Source organism: Molothrus ater, chromosome 1 (genome assembly GCF_012460135.2).
Source record: "Molothrus ater isolate BHLD 08-10-18 breed brown headed cowbird chromosome 1, BPBGC_Mater_1.1, whole genome shotgun sequence".
Classification (NCBI taxonomy): Eukaryota; Metazoa; Chordata; class Aves; order Passeriformes; family Icteridae; genus Molothrus; species Molothrus ater.
Genome location: NC_050478.2, coordinates 141,504,397 through 141,529,034, shown reverse-complemented (window position 1 = coordinate 141,529,034; position 24,638 = coordinate 141,504,397). Strand labels below are relative to the sequence as shown.

The window sequence follows — 24,638 nt, the reverse complement described above, 5'->3', positions numbered from 1 at the left end:
CTTTCATTGTGAAATCCTGATTTTCCTTAGAGAAAGCAGTCAGCTCCATGACACAACAGGATGTGATATTAGATAGGAGGGATAATAAAGCCACCATGTAATGATGAATACACCCCACCTTGCAATGACTAGAATTTAAATAATGTCTGAAGTTATTGATTAACCCAGGTTTAAGTAGTATTTATCTTTTCCAACTGCATGCTTGTTTTATTGAAGAGCAGAAGAGTTGCACCTTCCACACTCAGGCTAAGCAAAAATGGGCAGTTCACATGTAAGTAGTTACTTAATTTGGATTGTCAAGAATGCAATGATTTCCTGGTTTTATTTTTGTCAATTTTCACTTTATATGCCATTAATACAGCTGCAAGTGAAGATTCAAACTCAAAATCTACTTTGTGGGGGAAACTTGTATGCAGCTGGTAACATTGCTTCATAACAGTACATGAATAATGAAATTATTACTGCCACACACAAGTCCTGAGTGCTTTAAAGCTCCTTGTGTCTTAAAAAGGGCAGCACTTTCATTTGAGAAAAAGAAATGATGCACAGGATGTCATGGAAAAACTAATTTTAGTTAGTTTAGCAAATTTGTGTTGGAACATTCTGAACACTAAAATAATTCCCTAAAGAAATATGAAAAACTTCCTGTCTCAAAGGCCAATACTTTCAAAATTTGGATGTTTCTCACAGAACAATAGGGACAGGAGTAGTCTTAAAGTGTAGTATTTACAGAAGGTCCCTATTAAAATCCAGGTGTCAGGCATCAAATTACTGTATGAGGTTTGACTGGGACAATTTTTGGTAACATTTGTCTGCATGAAGATATTTACCATCAAAATGACCTGATTGTCCAAAACTTCTGTGTGACAGCTCTGAATAATTAGTTCCTCTGCAAGTTAAGTAGCTTGTGCTGAGGAAGATGGGAGTCTTAGCTCCAATTTTGAAACTAGTGGATAAAAGCAATAATTATTCAGCAATGCATTTTCTCCTTGAATGCAGAATTCATGCAGTTTTGCAGTAGGTATCAATAGAAGGCAGCCTGCTTGCTGATACAGGCTAAAGTGAGTTTCTGTAAGGTTTATATTATCCTGTAACTATTTTTTAAATCCAAATCCAGCAAGGCCTGGAGACATGCCAAGGTTCTGATCCTTTTGGACCAGCTCCCCAGGACGTTTTCTTTGGCAGAGTGAGCGAGACACCCCATACCACCCATACACCCCATTTGCATAAAGCTCCAGCTACAGATCCAAGGAGCTTTTTGTCTCCCTGTGAGTGGGATGATGGTCCCATCTCCACACATCTTTTTGCAGTCCAGCTGTTTGCTAAGGGGAGAGGAGTGAGCAGATCAGCAGCACTGCCTGTGTCCTGCAGTTCCACCTGTGCCCAGGAGACACAGGCAAGGAGGCTCCTGCTGCCCAGGACACACACATGTCATAGGGCTGTCAGCAGGCATCTCCTGAGGGTCCTGGAGGGCCTTTCAGTGGACAGCACATGGAATGCAGTGCAGAGCAAACATATTCCATTCACGTTTAAACTGTCCAGAGGGGGTGTATCCATGGCAGGGGTGATCACAGCACTGCAGCTCAGGCAGCTTCAGCAGGTGTGTGAGCTCCATGCTGGATTAGGTGGTTTGGATGTGGGTGCAGGACACCACAGTTGTGCTGCAGGCTACAGTGGGAACAGGGGTGATCCCATGCTGGAAGAGAATCCTGTCATTCAGTCCAGACTCATCTGGGAATTGCATCTCTTTGTTGCTCCCAGAAAGTTACAAGTAATCTTGGAGAAATGGCTGCATCTGTGTCAGAGAACTGCTTCTGGAAGAGCAGAAAATAAAATAGAAGTTCTTGCCAGAGCTTTCCAGCTGCAGTTTGCTGTTTCTCCTAATGTCATGTTTTGTAACCAGAGGCTCATGAGTGTCTCATACATTGTGTTTTCTAAACCTCCAGAGCCAGACTTACAAACTCGCAGAGGATAGACGGAAACCAGCCGTAGGGGCTGCCAGTTTGTCAGCAGATGAGCCAGTAAGAACTTCTTTTGTGGAGGATGGAAGGGGCACTGTGGTGCTGCAGCACCCGTTGCTGTGGTTTATGGTGGCTTTGGGAGGCTCTGCAATGCACAGAGGCAGCTTCTCTTTTGTGGTCAATACTGGTGCTAGAAAGCTGGGTAAAAATGGCTTTTTTTCATTCTGTTGAATAATACAACAACAGAATTTTATCCACTTTGAAATTTCAGAAGTTAAATTTTTATTTAATAGCTTCTGCTGGGAGAAATATAAAATGAATCATCTGTGTCAAATGAGGTATTTTATTTGGCGAAATGAGTTTAGGTTTTAAAACTTTTTTTAAACTATCATTTTTAAATGGAGTTCTCATTGAAAGCTAACCATTCTTCAGTGAAAAGCTTCCATTATGTAGATGTTAAAATTGAACTTTTCAGCTCTGTCAGAATGTCTCATTTTAAAATGGAGCTTTCATCAAAATTCATGTCTTCCTGAACATGTTACTTTGAACAAAAGTATCAAATGTTATTGAAAAAAATGCTTTCAGAAAAATTTTCCAACTAACCCCAAAGTGTACCTTTCTCTCAGAAACTGAGCTGCACCTGATGAACATTACAGCTCCAAATCTGCATATTTTCATCTGCTTTTTGCTCTCTGAATTCGATCCAGAACTTTTTTCCTCCAATCAATTTTTTTTGCTGCACATCCTTTGCAATTTAAAGTCTCTTAATTATTTTCTGTGTTTGCAGTCTTATATCAAGCTTATCTGTGCATCTGATGTCCTTAATATTAACAAATAGAGTCAATCCACCTGGAAATCTAGATAGCTGCTCTGCTATAAGGAAGATGCTTTGGGGACAATTTGGGAATAGCAACAATGCTTTTCATTCTATGATTTGAGAAGTTTGATTGATTTTTACTTATGTTAAATTGTGTAAATTTTTTTAAATCTTCTGTCTCTCAAAAATCCATGAAGACTGCATATGCACAATTCCATGGTGTTTGTGAGTTTAATTAACCTTGGGGTTGGGTGAGTTCTTTGGTTTTAATTCAAATTTGTTGAGATTCTCTGCAACACCCTTGGCTTTCATCTTGTCATTGCAAAGCAGATGAAACCTTCTTCCAGGGAGGACTCTATAGTATCAGGGGATGGCAGGTTGTTGTGGGCCATATGGTTTGGCAACTTGAAGGTCAAAAAAAGTAAGTATTACCTGGAGAACATATCTGCCCCAGGAGCCCTCTGGGACATAAGCTCACAAAACTCACAAGGACTTCTCTGTTGCCTATAAACATTACTGTCCTTGTAGAAATGTTTCCCTTGTACAAGTATTACCATAGCATGATTTTATTATCTCATCACAAAGCTCCACAATTGCTCTTTGTTGCTTCCCCTGGCAGAGCAGTGCTCAGGGACAGGCGATTCTTGTTCAGCCCCTGGCCATTAGCCCACAGTCAGCAGAAGACAGAAATAACTTCTTGTTTAGCTACCCCCCACTGGGGGAGATCTGTGGCAGATTCTTTTCATTTCCATGGTCTCTTATCATCCAGGATATTTGCTGTTCCTTTTACATCTGAGACTGTCCTGTGAGTGCTGCTGTAGTAGATGTTAACAAGTGGCTATCCATGAAAAAATTACTATGCATTTGTGGCAAAAAAAATAAAACCCATCTGAAATATCAGAGTTGCTACATTTATGTTTTACATTATGTAAATAGGTCAAGCAGTTATGTTTTACAAAAACATTTAAAAAATCCAAAGTATCTGGACTCTAATTTTAGAGTTTAGAGTTTTAGAGTTTAGCTCTCTAGTTTTTATATACCCTACTAAGTTCTGTTGTTACTATTAAAGAAGTTTTTTTCACTAGGCTGTCATCTCCATTAGGTGGGGTATTGGCACAAATCAGTTATGATATCTGGTAGCTCAAGCTTAGGTGCCTCAAAAGAGGGGCCCTGAACAAAGAAACCCCTTGGCAACTAAACCCTCTCAATCCAAACTCCCCATTCCTCATGCAACACTCCAGACCAAGGATAATATTAGGGGTCTTCTCCCTCAGTATTGGTTCACTGTTTTGTTACCAGATGGTTGCTATGTGGTCATCTTCACATGCCCTGAGGTCAGTTTGGGGGGGTTTTGGCCAGTTCTGTATCCCACTTTGGAGTATGGTTGTCACAGTTCATTACTACCATCAATGGGCTGTTCACTCTAGCCACTAATTTTTAAGTAATATTTAAGCTGCTAACTTTGTCTATTCTATGTCTATTCTATTACTAATGTTCTGGTTGTTCACATTTCACTACAATCTATCTGTACTGTTCTTAATTATGAGATTATTAGCTCTGGATTTCTCTGTAATCCATCTTTGACTTACACAACATAGCCATATGGCTCAGATAAAGTTCAATTTGTAGCCCCACAACTCTAACTACTTATGTCAAGCAAGAAATTTGCTACTTTCAAATAATATAAAATTTTCAACAGTTGCTATCCAGAAAATGACTCTTTCTTTATTGTTGACTATGACTAGTGGCTGAAGCAATGGACAGCCCATTGATTGTGGTGTATGAACTGCTGCTTTAGGTGACTCAGCTGATCTGGGAGTATCTTGAAACTTCCTCCACCTCCTTCCTGTGAGGTAGAAAGGTGTTAGACACACAGACCTCCAAGTTCTGTAGGCACAGTTGGTTTGTTGGACACTAAACATGCATGTCTCTACAGTAACAGCACTTCTGTGTGTCTGTGAATGTACAGATGGTGTTTAGATAGAGTGTCTTTCCAGAGATGTATTTTAGAAGCAATGAAGGGGCCAAAGGGTGAAGCATGTCCTCTTGGGGCTTCCCTGCTGGGGTGCAACATCCTTCAAGTTCTTTTCCCTTTAAATAACTGAGCTTTAAAATACATGCAAGGGTGAGCATGATGTTCCCAAGGATTCTGTCCATGGATTTCAGGCTTGTGTAGATGTTCTTAAGTCATGTTCACTTTCATGCTGTTATACACAAGAATTTACTTCAGTTCCATCAAGGTTAGCTCATCATAAGTCATCATAAATGAGGTGTCAAATTTTTAATAAGACATAAGAACACTTGAGTTAAAAATCTGGTATCTCAGCTAAAAAAAGACGCAAAATATATTGTTATCCAGTCAGTAAAATATGGTCAATAAAATAAAAGGAGTCTGCCCCCATCATAACAAAGAATTTTTGCCAACTTGAAAAACTTGATTTATCTGTGGTGAATGAAGCCATTTGTTTGCATTTTGTATGGCTTCTATTTGCAAGATAAGTAATCAAGGGAAGTGATGTGAGGCATGACTCATGTCTAACCACAGGCATGGTGTCTGAAGATTTCCTGCATCCTTTCCTGCCTTGGCTTCAGCAGCCCCACCAGGTGAGTCAGGTCCTTGTCAGCCCCATGCCCCCTCTGCCAGCCCCATGCAGGTGCTGGGGCTCTCACACATCTCACAGGTGTCTCTATTTAAGCATCTGGATTGAGCCTTCTAAAAATAAAAGCTGCAGTTTTGCAGCTTTGGCATTCCCACTGCATGCTGCCCTGGTAGTTAACAGATTTTAAAAGTACTCTGTTAGCGTGTTCCATCAGCCACAAAAAGTTTTGAAAACATTAAAACTGGACAATATCAAATTCAGCCATGAGAGAACCACCCCAAACTTACATTTTTCTCTTAATTGTGGGTTTCTCTGTCATGGTGATGAGCATGAATAAATTGGATAAAAAAGCAATCATAGATGATATATTAACAGCTACTAGAAACAGTAGGGATTTTGTAGGAGAATGAGGGTTTTAATTTTGCAGTTTAAATAACTGTCAGGGAAATTATCTTCACTATTGCCACTTGTTTGTAATAGGAGAAAGTAACTGTGACTGTTTCTATTAGGATCTTGTTGTCACTGCAGGTTTAGTCCCAGATATAGAAAATAAGGTTTGCACCTCTCAGTTTGGAAAGAGTAACAGAGTCATGGCCAAGGCTGTTGACTAATTCATAAAAGTTACACATATTTTATTATCCAGTATAGAATTCATATAGAAATTGTTTTGATCCTGATAGCACCAAACCATCAGGAAGAAGCAAGCTGACAGTGTGTGTGGCTGTCATGCAGCTGTTAGACACAGAACAGCCACAAGGATTTGGGAGAATGACAGCCTGGCTGGCAGATAGCAGATGGCATTTGGAGACACTGATACCATTCTCTGAGCAGGCAAGGAGGCAGTTGGCAATTTTTCAGCTGCATATTGTGGTTGACAGAGAAAAAAATGCTAAACAAACAAAAATGAGAGGTACGTTTTACAAAATAGGTGAAGAAGGAACCTTGCAGACAAAAGGACACTTCTTAAGGTTGAACTTTGCCAATTCATTTGTCAAAAATGTGTTTGTCAACCCCACCTCTTTATTACCACAGCACAAACCCCAGTGCTTGCTGATACAGCCCTGCTGCCAACACACCATAGCTGTTTGCCTTTAGATGTTAGTGCCTGTTTTAGCCTTTACATTTCAGAGAAGTTTCTATCTGAATGATTGAGCCCCAGAACTTGAACTTTACCGAAGAAGAGCTTGCAGAAGAATTCCTTACTTTGGTGGAAGGATGATAGGAGATAGTGAACACATCATCTGCTAATGATGAGATATCTGAGTGACCTTTCCCAGTTAGATGAGACTTGACCTTGCCTACCAGTAATTGCTCTTTGTTTCTTTTGCTTAGCTATTATATTAAAGAGCTGTAATATTTGGAAGTTTTTCTCATGGGAGTACTCACACACTGCAGTGAAATGGGCTTTATCTGCTTTTTTGCCCTTTCTAATTGGTGGTCTTGAGCTTTCTCAGCAGGTCAACCTTTTGTGACTGGGAATGTTTGTTTTAGTAAATCAGACTATGGAAGAAGTACAAATGTAGCATCATGTTTTCAGTCTGTGGAAGTAGATCAGGATCAAAATGCAGCAGCCTACTTCTATGTTTGTTCTTGTGTTTTATTTTTCTCCAAGGATGGAAATGCTTGAGATGAGTGATGAGGCTTGGGTTGTCTTAAAGACTCCTCTGGGTGGGAGTTCAGAGTTTCTTCTGATAACAGGATGTTATCCTGATAACATGTGATGCACTAGAAGGGTTTAACCACAAGATCTAAGAACACATATCCTTTTCTTTTTTCCCTAGTCATTATTGTTAGTCTAGTTAAACCTGGATTCCAGTTGCATTATAGCTCATTAAAGACTTCTGCCAAGATAAATAATTAATCTTAAGTATATGTGTGTTTATAAAAAATTAATCATGTAGGTGCTGATTTGCCAAAAGCTGTCTTCTGTGACCCAAGTGTATTAGATACAGTTTAACCAATGAGATGCACACCCTGGTGTTTGTTACACTAACAGGGTGACTACATGGTTTGGAATATTTCCTTGTACATAGAGAAAATAAATTTCCTTCTCCACACAAAAGATAAAGACAGGAATCACAGAACTGGAAGGCACCTTGAGATGTCAACTCACTTAACCATTGCCTAGAGCAATAATTAAATGTCTGTGAAGAATAAGAAGCTCTGCCCAGAGCAGTCCTAGCAGCTCTCACAGCACTGAGCTGGAGAGATGGTTCATTAGCTGGAGACTCCCCAGAGCTCTTTGAACTGGTGGCTCGGTGTTTGTGCATGGTGAGAACTGAGAAACCTCCACAGTTTCTGTAGCTTCCAATCTAGGCTGGGTTTCCAATTGTTTTGACTTGTTTTTCTGGTATTCCTGTCCTCACCTTTAGGACATTATGGCTTGTTTGGGACTTGGCTTGCCAAAGAAACAGGATGGAAGAGGATCCAAGATGCTGCAATATGGATATATCTGTTACCCTAGCTAAAAACGTTGGAACTCACCAGACAACCTTAGATTAATTTACTAGCAAGGTGCTAATCTCAAAATTAGTAGTGCCTGTTATGTGTCTTGTAAATCTTAAGAACAGAGCAACTGTATTAGAAATCCCCTGAACAAAAGACTGAGGCATGAACTCAACCCTTCTAAGACACCAGAGAATCCACACAGTGTTGGGCCATTGTGCTTGTACCCATCACAGGAATTGTTTCAGCTGCAGTGAGCAGCTGAACCAAAATCAGGCAAACAGGAGCTCTAAGTCTCTGGGAAATCAGGCAGAGAGGTTGAGGGTGCTCACGTGCTTGATAGAAAGGAAAGCTCAGGTTGATGCACATGGAACTAGTTTATGCCATTCTTTCTAAAACCTCATTTTTCTCCAATGCATTTTTTGAACATAATTAAATATATTTGAAGAAGAAAAAATGGGTGGAAAAACTCTGGCATGTTTGTGTAGCCCACCCCCAGTGCCCACCGGTGACGCTCTCAGGTATGTGAGAAAATTCACACCAGGTTGATGGGTGCAGACCCATAGGAGGCCACTGATGTCTGACAGGCAGCAGGCAGCTTACCCTGGGACATCTCAAAAGCACCAGAGACCTATGTTTAGACAACTAAATACTGCCCTAAATTTTATTCCTGATCCCACTCAAGTGTATGAGTTAATGCTCTAAAGACCATGGCTGGGTCAATCTGCCCTTTCTGTCTGCTGCCACTTTTAGATTTAATTTTTATTTCTTTTAAATAGCAGCCAAAGAGAAGCTTGAAGTTAGACATCTCCTAAATAAAGCACATAAATTGTACCTGGCAAAAATGAAGACTGGGGCAGGCACTCAGCATAACTGCATCAATCCAGCTCTTTTTAGAGCTTTGTCTACAGCTACTGGAGCTGATCTCATCTGCTCTGGTCAGCAGCCATGCTCCTCCTGGTTCTTCCCAGTGATCTTCTTTAAGGGTCTGTGCCTGCATTTATCCATGAACATCATCAGCATCAATATCTTAGAGCTGCAGCAGGTGACCAGCACCCCGAGCAGCTGCTCCTTTCATTGTTCTGACAGAACTCCTCCCTAAACCTGTTCCTGAGCAGCCTTGTGGCATCTGCATGAGATCATGGAAATGGAAAAATAGCTGTGATTGCTCAAGCTGTATTATCAACTGTTTTCAGAGAGCTGTTTTTGCTCTCTTTTGCAATACAGGAAACTACCTGACATGTTCATGGCAGCACTTCTGTTCTTGTCTACTGACAGATGAGCACTTTGTACCTACTGCAAGCTTAATTGTCTGTAACCTGAGGAAAGCTCTAGATTTTAGGAGTGTCTGCAATGTATTGCAGCAACCTACCAGTGCCTCTCCTGATGCCTTGAATCCATCAGAGCTCTTGTTCCTCCACCCCCACCATGTCCTTTTGGGTTTGCTGACCTTTGCTAAACTGTTTATTTGTGCTCCATAAGGGCTCCACATGTTGAAACATCAAAGAAAAATCTACAAAGCCTCTCTAAGCATTGCAGATCATCTTCAACTATAAACTCATCTTACAGCTCCCTAAAGTCAGATGTAAATTATAGTAGCAAAAACTACTTGTTGTGCTTTAAAACAAGTTAGAACAAAGCAAGTTAGTTTTAGATCTTTTATAAACTGTCCAGTTTAATATAAATAAATCTGTGGCAATTGTAGCCAAAGCTGCAGGGAAACAGGTTATTGTCTAAAACATGCTTGAGTGAGACATAAAACTATTCAGGATAGAGAAAACAAGTTGACACAGGCCATAAATACAGCTATGCTGGAAGTGAAAAGAATATTTTTTTACCATCAGAACTCTGGTTACATTAATTAATATAGAACTATAGGAGAGGAATGAGAAGAAAATTAAATAAATGAGTGGATGGAGCTGGACCAGTTTGTGAAAGCAAGTTCCCTTACACCCTAGCTTCAAAGTTGTTTGCAGTCTGTCCACTTGAAATATCAGACTCCACATCATGCTCCCACCAAATTTGCTAGAATACTTCTAAATCAGTGACTAATCTAATCTAATCTAATCTAGTGTTCTAACTCTAAAAAATAACTGTGTTAAAGTGGTTCTGCCCATATTTTTAGAAGAAAAATTACTACAGGTTACAAATGGTATTAAACATCAATTGATTTTGCCATGTATCCCTTACAGGAAAATCCACCTGTGAAAATCCACAGGGTTAGGAGTACAGCTCTGAAACAGCTCTCCCTCTCCTGCATTGGGAAGCTGTGTCAGTGGGAAGGTCAAGGATGGGACTCAGCCAGTAGTGAATTTTAGCCAGTGCTTCTCAGCTGACCTTTGACAGTCACCACAGTGTCAGATTTCCCTCTATAAAGATGATGCTGGTATTTCACACAGTACTAACAGAATGCTGTCCCCCAGGTGCATCATTTAATGATTTGCAGTGACTTTTTTAAAGACAGAGGCTTTAGCAGACTCAATAAATTCCTCTGGTGCTTTAAAACAAACATGTCCTGAACATTGAAACAGGTCTTCCTTCCTGCATGATTTTTGCCTTGAAAAGAAATGTTTCTGTGTTTATGTCTTTATGAATAATCATAAACCTACAATGTTATTTCAGTTTCTGGTGGTGCCATTTTCCTGCCTGCTGCACCTGTGCTCCACACAAACACAACACCTACAGTACCAGTTGTACCTAGGAGTGAGGGGCTCACTAAAGCTGAGGATAAATGACCAGCCATCAAGGCACGAGAGAGCCAACCACTCTCTCCCAGTCCTGCCATGAGCTGGCCATGACCAGCTGCACCTGCAGTGGGTTAGGGCAGTGGGAGCTGCAGAGGCAGCGCCAGCACGAGAAGGGCAATTCCCACAGCCCAGCACTTCTGGTGGGCAAGGCAAGGCAAGGCACAGGACAAACAGCTCCTGCCTGTGTGTGGTTGTGCAGGTGTTTCTGTGCAGGCTCAATGTCTGAGAAGTGGGAGACAATCCCAAATGAAGCCTTTTTCTTCTCACCACTGCACCTTCTGTCCCAGGTCACAAGGCAGTGAATGTGAAGCAATAGTTCTCAACTCCTATTGTTGCAGGGAATCTGAGAGTCTATAAATTAGAATAGCACTTGGATAACTACAAAGTAGTAAAATATCTACATTTGATATGTTAGCACTTTTCTCTGTATTTTGTGCTACAGAAATTTCCCCTTTTTTCTGCATTTTCAGCTGCTTCTTTAGTCCTTTTGGTTTGCTTTGCAAACAACTCTAGAGCAACTTCAGTACTGGCTGCCTAACACAGACAGCAAGATCTACCATAAGCACACTAACACTACAGAGCCAAAGGGTATTTCCCTGGAGCCTTCTCTTCTCCATGCTGAACAAGCCCAGCTCTCTCAGCCCATCAGTCATTTCCTTTGTGCATGATGCCATTGAAGAAGCACCTACACTCTGCCAGAATAGAAAACTGTGACTGGAATTCATTTTGAATAGTTATCAGTGCATCTGCTTTCTAACTTAGTGGTTTTCCCTTTCCATTTTGACCCAAACTCCTGGGAAATTTGAAGACCATTAAATAAAATCTCCACTAGAAAATATTAGTTATGCATATGCAACTATTTCCATCTTGTTTGAAAGGTTTAGGAAAATTTGTGTGAGCATACAGTAGGATACATCTTTAAAAGCCACATTTGTCATAATGATGGGACAATCAAAGTGTTACCTTGTGCTGTAGGGATGAAATTATTACATTGTTATTGTACCTCACTAGTTGTTATAGTTGTAAAAATAACTTTGTGTTTCAGCTACCATTAGCAGTAGGTCCTATCCTAGCTGCTAACTGCATTGGAAATGCCAGGTACCTAAATGGCTTCAGTCAATCACAAAGGCACATTGGTAAAGCAGTGTAGGGACTGGATTTGAGCTTTCCTCCTTGAGAGCTGACTCTTTGCCTTTTGATAGAGGACCCCTTTAAGCCAGAGTGGTAGCTCTTTCACCAGAACTAGTAGATGACAGCCTGAAACTTTTGAAGCATACTAACAAACAGACTTCCAGACTGTATCTATACTTGTAAATAAAACTTGTTGTTCTCTGGCTTGATGGGCATGTGGCAGAGCATGGCCCACAGCCATGTGCCTAAATTATCTTTATTCCACAAGCAGAATGATGTTGTGCCAAATGTCTTTCAGGAATGGCCTCTGCCCTGTGCTATCCCCAGAGACAAGGAGGTTAATCAGCCATTTAACCTCTTCTGCTCCACAGCAGGCTGGTGGCATTTTCAGAAGGGCTTAAAAGCAGACTGCCATGCCCTGCAGTATCACAACTCTTAATTAACAGTGGTGTGCCAGTGGCTGGCAGCCCTGCAAAGCAAGCAGCCAGATCCACATGTTGCTCTTTAAATGGAAATGCCAAAGCACTGCCAGTGCCCACCTAGACCCTGAGTCTGTGGTGTGCATACTGGCTTGTGCTGCTTGACTTAGGGGCCCAGAACCTCTGTTCTACTACTGTTTCAGTTTGGGCATTTAAAATATTTGAGTAATCGTGTTAGAGGAGCTGAAATTGTTGTTGTCATTATAGTCTCAGATAATTCTACTCTTTACTGAGAAACAGCAGAGCTGAGGGTGTACCAGCATTGCAGCCCCTGTGACTCACAGCTTGGGAGATTAACAGCTAACTCAGATCACAAGGAGCAGGCATGGTTTTCTGTTTACATTGATATGTCAGGCTGTAAACTGCTGCAATGGCTGTGGACTTTGAGTTATTATCTGTCCCTGTAAATTTAGCTTGAGGTAGCCACATGTATTATTTTTCCAAAATAAAAAAAAAATAAACAAAAATCACTTTCTCAGCAACAACAAAAAACCCCAGCTTTATCACAGTATGTATCTCCAATTATCTTGTTGGCATGAATATATCAATACAAGAAAGGTTTTCGGGAGCAGTTTTTATCCAGATGGTTGGGAGTGTTCACAGTACTTAAAAATGTACTACAGAGATAGGTCCTGATTCTGCTATGGTGTTTGTATTGGCCTGCTGTTAAAGTGGTACAAACCAATAATATTTGATCTGGTATAAAGATGCTAGTATGAAGTTATTATCCTTAAATTCTTTGAATAAGACATAACTGGCAGAACAAAGTTCTATAGGTCATATGTGTCATATGGTGACATGTTATGTAGGGTACATACATATATATATATATATATATATATACTTATATTTATATATATTTATATTTATATGGTGACAAAGTTATATAGACCACTGTGGTTTTTATGTGGTGACAGCAATTTGTGGATCCATTCCAGGAACCTTAGGGATAGATACAGTATTTCAGCAAAGCCCAGCCTGAACTTCAAGGTTTTGATGGTATGAACAAAGATCAAGCAAGGACCTGGCCCCATGTTTTTCCCATGTGTTTCCCATGTTTCTGCTGTGTCTCTGTCTCTTCCCAGTCAGCCCACAAGCACCACCATCACAGCTCTGATGCAGAGAAAGATGCCAAGAAAATTCACAGTGCCTGCAAAGGAGCAGGTAAGAAAGACTTTTGTAGATTTTTGGACTTTGTGCCAAGGGCAGATCAATATTATAGAAAGCATATACATGAACTTAGGCAAACCAACTGTTCCAACCAGTTTTAGGTAATCTTTATGCTCTCTGTCAAATACTGACTCAAAGAGCATTCACACCCATGAAGATAAATGGGAAGGGAAGCCAGCCTGTTTCTCAAAGACTGGTAAGATCTAGCTTGATAATTGCATGTCTTCAGAGCATTAGGGTAAACATGGTATTTGTTCCCTGTGGCAGGAACATCAAGCTGCCAAGATTAATTTGATAGTCACAGGGTCCAGCTAGTCAGGTTAGATTAAGGTCATGGTTAGATATCCTTTCTCAGGCCTCCAGGGACCAGTAAAGGACATCATCACCTCCATATTTCATCAGAGCCCACTGCAGCTCCATCAGCTGAAAGGAATTTACAGTGATTTCAACCTTCACCAGTGATTTTTAACTGAAAATAACTGTCCCTCACAATCTTCTGAGGCAGTTTGAAGTAAGCCTGACTGCACTGATGTGAATGAGGAATGCATAGTGTTTCACAGGATCCTAAGGTCCATGGAGGTGACAATGTTCAGTAAAGGAAGAACATCCAGGCAGCACACAAGATCAATAAGTTATTAATTCACTCCAGTTATTTGCACAGTTAATATGTATTTAAGCATTTCTTCCTGGTATAGCACTGACATGCAGAATCAGCTAGTGAAGTGTTGAGTTTTAGGAACTGTTCCTGTCTTACAACTGAGCCCTCTCATGACAATTGCCAGAGGACTCTCCTGAGAGTTTAACCCAATGTTATCAAATAGGAATACAATTCCTTCTAAAATTGGACCATGCCTTCTGCCTTGGATCTAAGCAGGAAGAACTGGGCAAGATGCCCTAAAGTTGTCCTCCATGTACCTGGTGGTAATAGAGGCATGAAAACCTATCAGCTGTTGCTGAATACCAGTATAATTTGTGTCTTTATCCCTTGTGCTGGTTGCTACTCAGAAACCCTTGTTGGTTCCTGCTCCTAAGAGCCTGAGATGAGGCACAGCACAAAGCCCAGAGATGGCCACACAAAGGCATCAGATGGCAGAGCTCAAGGAGAGTGTGGGGCAGTGACCACCGGCAGGATGTGTGGGCATCAGCAGACCTGGCAAATGTCTTGATGCCTTTGGTCTGCCATCCTGTGGGCATCTGGGCAGTTCCCATCACAAGCTGGGTCATGTGTCTGTCCTGGCTCACATTCTCAATTTCTTGTCATGAAGAAATAAAGCCCAAGTCCATCTGCTGGTCCTCAGATGGAAGTGCAAAGGATCCCTGTGCTAGTGCCACAGCTGCCCTGTTGTGTCCTTTGTACATCCAGGTAACACCAGGATCCCTGTGCTAGTGCCACAGCTGCCCTGTTGTGTCCTTTGTACATCCAGGTAACACCAGGAGCCCTGTGCTAGTGCCACAGCTGCCCTGTTGTGTCCTTTGTACATCCAGGTATCATCACTGTGGTCCTGTCTCTTTTTAGCTGTAACAAATGCCTTCCAGCAGCTCTGTTTAGTGCAAACTTCTGTTTATATGGCAAGGGCAGCAGAAGTGCAAGAGCAAGGTTACTGCCTTTAGGAAGCTTTTTCAATCCATTGCATAAGTCAGAGCTCAAAGCTGAGTGAGGGCTTTTCCCCTGGAGGGTGGCTGCATGTCAGCTCCCCTCTGTGATGGGCAGCACAGCAGCTGCATCTCTTTGGGCATCCCACACTCCCACTTCACTCTGATTTTTGCCAAGCAAAACAGCATTGGCAGAGACTGAGACCATTCAGGCTGGTTTCAGGTCCTTTTTCCTGACTCCATTCAGCAAAATTAAAACCAATTTTTTACAGGCTGTACATCCAGGCTTCAGGTTAATGAGCTGATTCAAACACATCCTTGCCTGCCTGGCCTCTTGCCCCACTGCCCTCACTCTGTTGTGCCAGCACAGCATTCATGCCATAACAAACTGGATCTGTGGCTGATCCCTTGGGACTGCTCAAACAAGCATTGTCACCAAAAACGTGCATATCAGCCTGTGGGCACTGACATAACCCTGATTGTAGGAGCAGTGTCTGCCCTTCTCAAACAGAAGACTCAATTTCTTTGCTATTAACTACATGAGATGGTGAAATTTTATTTTATTGAACATCATAGCTGACTACAGTTTAAATTATCCTCAAAAGAATCTTAAATGCTACAAATCCTAAAGGTGGAACCACTGGGGATACATGTAGAGGATTTTTTTTCTCTTTAGAGGCCACATTTTCTTTCCTCTGTATTAGATTCCTGATTATAAAATCCCTATGCACAACTTCTTTTTCAGGAACCAATGAAAAAAAAATTATTGAAGTCTTATCAAGTCGAACATCGGAGCAGAGACAACAAATAAAGCAGAAGTACAAGGATTTGTATAGCAAGGTATTTTGAAATAAGTGGCCTTTCTGTTTGAAACCACTGCCTCTGAAAATACAGCCTACAGGCCTCTGCTTTTGAAAATATCAAGGGCATAGTGCATTTAAGGAGGACACCAGTTACTTTCTGATTCAGCAATTTATTTTATCTCCTCAAATACTGATTATACTTCTAATTTTAGGCCTCAGAATCTTCTTGAAGTCAGCCTTAACCAGATCAGAGCATTTTAATCAAAGCTGGGAGAGCTAGAAAATAATTCATAACTGAAATAGAAAATATTTCAGCTTGTGTTCATCTTCAGCACGTTCAGAAAAATAAGTTAATGTAAAAGGGAAATTATAAGTCAGAGTCCCACTTAGACCAGATGCAAATTCATACAAACTATTTGATTTCACACAACTTTATATTTATTGAGTTTAATAGAAGAATTTAATAGAAGTTTAATTGATTTCTTCCAGTCATGAAGTAGAACATGTTGCAAAACTAAGAAGTTTCATTGGGCACTTGATTTCTGCAGGAGGCATAAACTGCCTTAATGATTTTGTGTGTATGAAAAATAAAGCTTCTAAAATATTGTTTCAGTAAACACCTGAATCCTGCAGACTTTTTTATTAAACTGGTATTTTCTTAGTGTCTGCTTGCTCATTAATAATTGTCAATAAGAGAGTCAGCACAGAAGATGAATGAAAGCCTTCCATATGTAAAATTTACAGCAAGCATGATACAGATTTTGGTTACATAAATACTATAGATGTTGTTCTATAATGAGAGTTAATACATCTAGGCATTAGAAATTATCAAATGCCATGAAACATCACAGTGGCATCAGCTCATAGCAACCCTTCTGCTCTCCTGGGCAGCCTGAATCTCCTGGGAAGGAGGCACAAGTGGTACCATCTCCCTCCTGCTGCTCCAGGAACTTGCAGCATTTGTGGGGTGTGTGCTGAAAGTGCTCCAGCACAGATGGCAGCCTCTGACTTGAGCAGTTGAGTGTTCACATGCAGTTGTGCAAGCAGGAACTTGAGAATAATAGAGCTGGATTTCTCATTCAGTGTTCTGACCTTGTCAAGCTTCCCATAGTGCAGGAGATGTTAACTGCAGACAGGAGTTCCAATGCACCCTCAGCTGGCATCCTCAGCATGCACTAGCCAGCTCTCCTCCAGGGTCTTACTGAATTTTGATTTAAGGTTGGTGTGGGTATGTGTGTGTAAAAATGCTCTCGCTTGGCACAAAAGCACCTTGCAGAAACCTGCTGCTTTTTCCAGTAGGTCAGTTTTAACCAAAACTGACAGAAAGGTTTTTGGTTTGATCCCCTGTGTGGCAGCTCTTTCAAAGGAGGAAGCTTCTTATTTTATTTGAGAGTAAACTCCTGTAAAGTTTTTCAAAACACTATTTTGCATTTATTTACACAAGTAAGAGTCATAACTGGACTGATACTGACTGGTATTTGAAGATGGGACAATCATTTCAGTCAATCTGAAGCCAAAATTTTTAGGGATTTTATTTTGTAAAAAAAAAAAAAGTCTGTATTTTGAGGCCTTTAAAAATTGTTTTGTCCCTTTTTGGCAGAGAAGGAGCTTTTAAGTCATTAGATTCCCTGAAACAAATTAAGAAATCCTCTAATCTCACCTCAGCTTTTGCACTAACCCTCCTGACTGTCCCCACAGGAGATGGAAGAGGACCTGAAAGCAGACCTGAGTGGGAATTTTGAGAAGGCTGTGCTGGCTTTGCTGGACTTGCCCTGCGAGTACGAGGCCCGAGAGCTTCGGAGGGCGATGAAGGGAGCTGGGACAGACGAGTCGCTGCTGATTGAGATCCTCTGCACTCGGAGCAACAAGGTCAGGGCACCACCTTGTGGGACCTGCCTTGGGCAGCAGGGCAAGGAGCTCACCAACAGGATTCCTGCAAGGAGGAACGGGGATCAGTCCAGCTCCTGTGGCTGAAATGCCTCTTGCCAGTGTTTGCAGCAGTAAGATTGCCATACTAGAGCTGAAACTCCAACAGGAGTTAAGACCAATAAAATTCACATTCCTTCCTTTACCCTACTCCTACCTGCCTTGGATGGCACGGGGGCGGCACCGGTGAGAATAATCCCTGGATACATGTTAAAGGGCAGCCTTGGCACTGCTCTGGTGGTTCAGAGGCACAGGAACATGATCCTTGTGAAAAAAAGAAATAGTTAACTCTTGCCTAAATGCAGGGAAAACCAGAGGGACACCTGCATGAATCAGGCACCTCTCAAAGCACTGAAGCACTGTCCTCAACGGGAACTGGGAATTCACAGCTTCTCCCTCCCCCGTGGTTGCTGCACTTCACACTCTGGTATTTTCTGGGTCCCTTAGGGCAGGAAGGAAATGATGAATCTGACTCTATGTTCTTAGAAGGCTAATTTACTATATTATGATTTTATATCAAAGAATACTATATTAAAACTATACTAAAGAATAAAGATACAGACAGAAGGCTAAAAGATAATAATGAAAAACTTGTGACTCCTTCTAGAGTACTGACACAGCTTGACTGTGATTGGTCATTAAGTTAAAACAATTCACATACTGGATAAAGAATCTCCAACTACATTCCAAAGCAGCAAAACACAGGAGAAGCAAATGAGATAATATTGTTTTCCTTTTTCTGTGAGACTTCTCAGCTTCCCAGGAGAAGAGTCCTGGGTAAGGGGATTTTTCAGAAAATGTGACAGTGACATCACACACTACAGGCATGGTGCTGACTTGCTGGTGTTTTGTTTGCTCATTTACTTATTAATTAATAACACATTATTTATTTATTTATTTATTTATTTATTTATTTGATTTTTACTTTATTTATTTTTTTGTTTTCCTAGGAAATCATAAACATAAAGGAGGCCTACAAGCGTTGTAAGTAGTTTTATCTTTCAAATGCCTTCATTTAAATCCTTTCTCACTGGTTTAACTCTCATAGATTTTGTTTCTTCCCAGTGTTTGACAGGGATCTGGAGTCTGATGTTAAAAGTGACACCAGTGGCTCCCTACAGAAGATATTAGTCATGGTGCTAGAGGTGAGGCTGGGGACTTTCCTCTTATGCAGCTGCCTGACAGAGATATTTCCTTTTTTCCCTGAGTAACCATAAAAAGTATTGTCTGGCAGTTATAATAATGCAGTTATGATATGTAATATATTAATGAGGTAATTACAGTAAACAAAGGCATTCTTCAGTATAAGAGCCTTTCATATCTATGGCTTTTTAATATGTACCATTTTTGTTTATGAAACCACAGATAATTTTATCAATATTGATACTTTGAAAATAACAGGATTGTTTTACTGTTATTTATACCATGGTAAAGGCTAGAATACTCATTCGAGGTCATGGCCCCATTATTCTGAATTTTTGCCCTAAACCACTAAATCTTATTTCCATCTCATCTAAGGATTCCAGAATTCAGATACAGAACAACTAAGAAAGAGATTGCTGTTCTGTTAGTTTTTCATTCATCAAAAAAAAGCTTATTTTCCATTAGAATACATTTTATTTTAAACACTTTTCATGAAATAAAGCAAAAAATCAACACCTTCATAAAGACACATTATAACTAAGAAAAATAGGAGCACATTGAGAAATGCAATGTGGTGGTCAGTCTGATCCGACAGCCCTGGGAAATGAAAAGACTGAATAAATAAAAGAAGCTTTAAAGACATAACAGTCACATCACTAAATACACCACAGTTTAGATTCTCATTCTGGGAAGCATTGGTGTAGCTCTTTCCAACCTCCTGTATACTTTCAGGAGTGGCAAATACATTTATTGCTTTTTTTTTTCATCGATAATTTCTCCCAGGGATGGCAGTGCTGGTGAATGCTCAGAGTACATAGGTCAGTCAGGAAAACATTTCACAGTCACCAGGGCATATCCAGCCCTGTGAAAAGCATCAGCACTTCACTGCAGGTACTGGGCACCTTCCTGCTCCAGGGGCAGCAGCGTTGCCATCTCATCAGGGCTCAGCACACAGCACATAAAGCTGGGGACAAACCCTACACGAAGGGTTCAGCAAACCGGGGGGGTCCCACCGTGCCCATCCCCGGGCTCGTGTCAGCAGATGGCAGCAAAACCCCAACCCAAAAATCTGTCAGGGCCAGAGATACACAAATATCTGTGAGCTGAAAGGAAACCAGCGCTTGGTTGGGTGTTTTTTTACAGTTATCTCCTTTTCTGCAGGCAACCAGAGATGAGACCCAGCAGGTCAATGCAGAGCTTGCTGAGCAAGATGCCTCAGATCTGTACAAAGTAAGTGCAGTTGTGCAAAAATCCCTTTTTATCCCATCCTGCACAGCAAGGGCTACCTCAGGGGGACTGAACAAACCAAGCACACGGGCAATGGCAACACAAAGAGAGGAGCAAGGGGAGCATGGGCTGGAGCTGGATGGATCCAGGGTTGTGGCTGACTTCATGTCTCTACTGTGTGTGAACAAGTGCTTCCAGAAAATAACATGTGCTTTTGAAGGCAGGAGAAGGCCGCTGGGGAACAGAGGAGCTGGCTTTCAATGTGGTCCTAGCAAAGAGAAGCTATAGCCAGCTGAGAGCTACTTTTCAAGCCTATGAAAAGGTGAGTTTATCTTCTGCAATGGAGGTTGCATAGGGCCCTGACATATAGGTGCAGACCCTACAATGACATGTAAAGATCTGAAGAGCCTTTTCCAACCTAAATTATTCTATGTAGAGTGGACAATCCTTTATCTGCCATTTTATAACTTCTTGAATGCTTTAAGAATGTTGGAAAACATATTTATACAACTGTGTCCTGAGCATACAGAAATAGGTGATTTACAGGAGAAGCTTTATCTTCTGCCAGTGAAGATCCCATTCCCCTTCATACACAATACTCAGCCAAATAAATGTCACCAATGTCTGCTCCTTCCCACAGCTGCAGGACAGTGTACCCCCCCTCCTGCAGCAAAAGGACAGGTTCACAAACTCCTGCCCTGAAGGAAGGATTTGCTTTTCTGGTGTTTTCTTCTCCTTGTCCTAAACAGAGCCTGGCATGGTGTCTCCTCCTGTTCCACCACTTCAACACACTCATATTGGCTGAGGAGAAGTTTATCTCCAGCCTTTTCCTCTCTGCCCACACTGGACAGATGGCCTGTGCAGGTGCTTTGCTGTGCTTTCCCCTGTCTCCAAGCATAAGGCAAAGGAGGCAGCAGGATCCTGACTATTTAGTACTTTTCCCTGTGTCACCCAGCAGGAACATTTTACTCATGCCTGGGCCTGAACCTGACCTGATATGGAGATATCTTGCTAGGAAATTACCTCTGAAAGTCAAAGCAATGGGAGATCCAAGATCCTTCTCCTAGCAGCAAGGTGGAAGCTCAGTAGTGACATCTCAGGAAAGAGTCTCCCTCCAGCCTCTGGCTCACAGTCCTGAACTTCCCTGGGAAGACTCTGAGTTCATCAGAAAACTGTAGCCTCAGGCACTGAAGATGGAAAGAGCTCAAGTCAAAGCCATGTTTCAATGTCAACATAATAAGGAACCAATAGCTACAAAAACGTTTGCAGCTTAATCCAAGTTTGGGGCTGCTGCTGGCAGAAGAACAAACCCAGTCACAAACTGATACTCTCTCCCTTGGAGTGGCCCAAACCCTGGGGATTCAGTTAAATGCTCAATAGCCTAACTACCTTGGCCTTTGATTCCTAAAGCCAAGCAGATCTGTTTGCCCAAACCAATCCACCACATCCTGCCTGGCTGCACTCAAAGTAGGCCAAGATTAGAGCCAAAATCTTGCAAACATGCCCTTCTCTTCAGCTGGAGAGATACATAGGGTAAGATCTAAACCAGGTTGGTGCTTTGCAGAGCTTAAGCCCTAAAGCCTGATGTGGTGCCCTTGCTGCCTTGTACACACAGTCTCCCAGCTCTGACCTAAAAGTCAGAGTCTTGAAACTTGCAGGGACATCCTGACGCTCAAAGTAGAGCAAAGTAAAAGTCTTTGAGGTTCCTGAAGTTCACAAAAGTCAGGGTAAACTCTGTTTTGAAGAGACAGTCTGCTTCTCCAATTCCCTACAGAATAATACAAAAACTCTGAGACAACCGTGGTGCTTGTAAACTTAGCCTGGGAAGCCAAAGACAATAAGTAAGAGAACTTCAGAGAGTTGGTAAAGCTCCAAAAATTATCTTATTTATGTGGGAGCCATCCAGAGCCTTTGATAGAGAGTTTAGAGAAAGCTTGAACAGTTTCTGCTGACCAGGGGTCACTCAAGAAGACGCTGCAGCTTCTTTGTCCTAGAGGCTGTCAGATACCTGGGACTGCCTGATGGAGATTATCCATCCCTTAACCACTGGGCCTTACCTGGCTGCACAGACCTTCTCTTGTGGATCACAGTGGATCTGTGAGAACTTATGCCAGAGGAGAACTTCATTTACCTCGAATTACTCCTTTGGAAAGGCTCTAAAGGATCTGGAATGACCTTTTGCCATTGGGTCCTGAATCTGATGCTGTTTTGACAGTGGGAAGACATGTACAGAGAGAAGCTCTTATGGCTCCTTTTTCTTCTCATAGGTGTGTGGGAAGGACATAGAAGAATCCATTAAAAGTGAAACCTCTGGAGATCTGGAGAAGGCTTATCTGACTCTAGGTAAAAAGCAAGAGTTTCAAGACCTTTCTTTTCTAGTTCTTGCTGTCACCTGACATTGATTGTTGGGGGTCTGTGTACAGCCTGGCAACAGCCATTGAGCTACCCCTAAACTGAGCTAACATATCTGCCAGGGAAAAAGTAGACAATTTCCAGTAGTGATTGGGACTCCTTGGTTTTAAAACTAAAACTTGCCAGACACAGCTCCTTTCCACAGGAAAAGCTGAAGTTTTTTCCCTCTAACACAGGTAGCCACCTCCAAGCTGCCCCTGGGACAATGGCTGGTGATAACTTCCAGCAGATGCTTGGGCACCATGAGAAGTGCACTAGCCAGCCACCACAAAAATGTACAGGGTCCTAGACAGCAAGTTAGCACTAGGGTTGACCAGTATTTAAACCCGTGCCCTGTCCCACTGTATTGCTGTTACCCATCTGGATTTAGGCTCTCACAGATTTCCTCCTGTGATCTGCAGAGTGAGCAGCTGTAAATGGCTAAATAAACTATTTAGTGCAATACAACAGGCAGCTACCCCAAGAATGGGTGGGCAAGAGGAACCCCATGAGGGCATGGGGTTTCTCATTTATGTAATTTTCACTGTGGAATGGCTGAGTACTCAGTGCTGGTAATCTCTTGTGGAAAAATGGACATCCCCATTCATACTCCAAGATTTCTCCTTGCATACTGATAGGGGATCAGTCTCAGAATAAAAGCCCTGCCAGCTCATGTGTCTAAGCATAAACACTAGAGTTTCCTTTTCTTACTTATTTAATTCTGCTTGAAGTTGTATCACAAACTGTAAATGTACAAGTATAATGAGGCCTCTTACTGTTTTCTTTAGTCAGCTGTGCCAAAGACTGCCCAGGTTACTTTGCCACACTTTTGCACAAGTCGATGAAAGGAGCTGGGACTGATGAAGAGACCTTGATTCGCATCCTTGTGACCAGGGCTGAGGTAGGGTACCCTGTGTCCTGTAACTGCTCACATCAGCTCTAGGAGAACACAAATGTAGAGGGTATGGAGTGAGTCCTGGTAGATCATGTGCTCAGCAAACCCTTTTCAGCCCAGTGACATCAGTGGTCACACTCTGCTTCTGTACCCAGGCACCTCTAATTTTGATATTGCATCTATTTCTGTTTTCAAAGGAACTAAACCAGGAAGCATGTAGGCAATTTCAAGTGTAGTCAACTGTACCTGGTTAAAACCAGCCCATGGGGAGGTCTGGCCCCAGTAGGATGTGTAGAAGTAATTCCTAGTTAATTAATGATAAAGCAGCAGTTTCCAATTTGAGAATTGCTTATAAACATATGTTGCCAATTTTCTCTGATTCCAGCTGGGAAAAACAGATGGGGAGGAGGGAAGAGAAATAAAAAGCCAAAGGAGTTAACTGTCATTTTAAGAAGCACAAAACCTCATGAGACATTTGAGATATTTAAGCACAATCTTTAAGTATTCCTTGTAAGCTGTGTAGGTTGTAACCCCAGGGCTGTTTCAATCAACACAGAGGAGGAGCCTCTCACAGGCATGAGGAAAGCATATTTCTCAATGATCCACAGTGAGAAAAATTAGGCTCCAGCACATTGTCTCCATTAAGACACAGTCCAGTCGTTATAACATTTAAAACCCACTGGGATAAAGATCAGACCTGTGCTGTAGGTGCCTTTTTACAGGACAGCTCCAGATAAGGAGTTTGTTTCTCCCCCAGCAGTAACCAGAAAATTACTTCTCTGGGTGGAACAACACTCTTTTTTAGCCATACTCCTGGGACATCCCTCTTTCCCTGTTTGCCACCAGGGGATGACCTCAGGAGCTCACATCATTCCTGTGTGAGTTTCTCCAGTACCAAGGCTGTGCTGGCACAGCACCATTGGGCAGAGATTGTCCCAGCCTTGGCATAACTTTCCATGCAGGCCTTCTTCACAGTTAGCATCCCCTCACCACCATCTGACATGGACTTACCTTGAATTCAAATGTTAAGCTCGAAGTCCTCCAAGAGTTTTAGACCTCCTGCATTCTCCTCTCCTACTCCCACTCGGTGTGGTGGGCCTTGAATCAGACCCCAGGGGTGCTGGCAGGGGCAGGGCAGGTTACTCAAAGCATTCACCACTCTTCTAAAGAGGCTTTTGGTGTCTCCTCAGAGCGACCTGCCAGCAATAAAGGAGAAGTTCCAGCAGATGTACAAGAAGCCGTTAGCTGAAGCTGTCCACTCTGACACCTCTGGGGACTTCAGAAAGTTGCTGCTGGCAATTTTGCACTAA

General features: G+C 41.9%; 1 protein-coding gene across 1 annotated transcript; it reads left to right on the top strand.

Annotated features, from left to right (window-relative positions):
• The first annotated feature begins 256 nt into the window (after window positions 1-256).
• ANXA13 (annexin A13) lies at window positions 257-24,638 on the top strand. The gene is made up of 12 exons (XM_036406847.1): window positions 257-271; window positions 1,947-2,021; window positions 13,266-13,344; window positions 15,689-15,783; window positions 17,445-17,615; window positions 18,623-18,656; window positions 18,738-18,817; window positions 19,977-20,045; window positions 20,263-20,364; window positions 22,310-22,385; window positions 23,222-23,334; window positions 24,519-24,638. The coding sequence occupies exons 1-12, from the start codon at window positions 257-259 to the stop codon at window positions 24,636-24,638; spliced, it is 1,029 nt and encodes a 342-aa protein (XP_036262740.1).

Bases quoted from the DNA above. Each gene is read 5' to 3' on its own strand.
- ANXA13 (XM_036406847.1), top strand. The intron at 17,616-18,622 runs GTCAGGGCACCA...TTGTTTTCCTAG, and splicing joins TCTGCACTCGGAGCAACAAG to GAAATCATAAACATAAAGGA. The intron at 18,818-19,976 runs GTGAGGCTGGGG...CCTTTTCTGCAG, and splicing joins TATTAGTCATGGTGCTAGAG to GCAACCAGAGATGAGACCCA.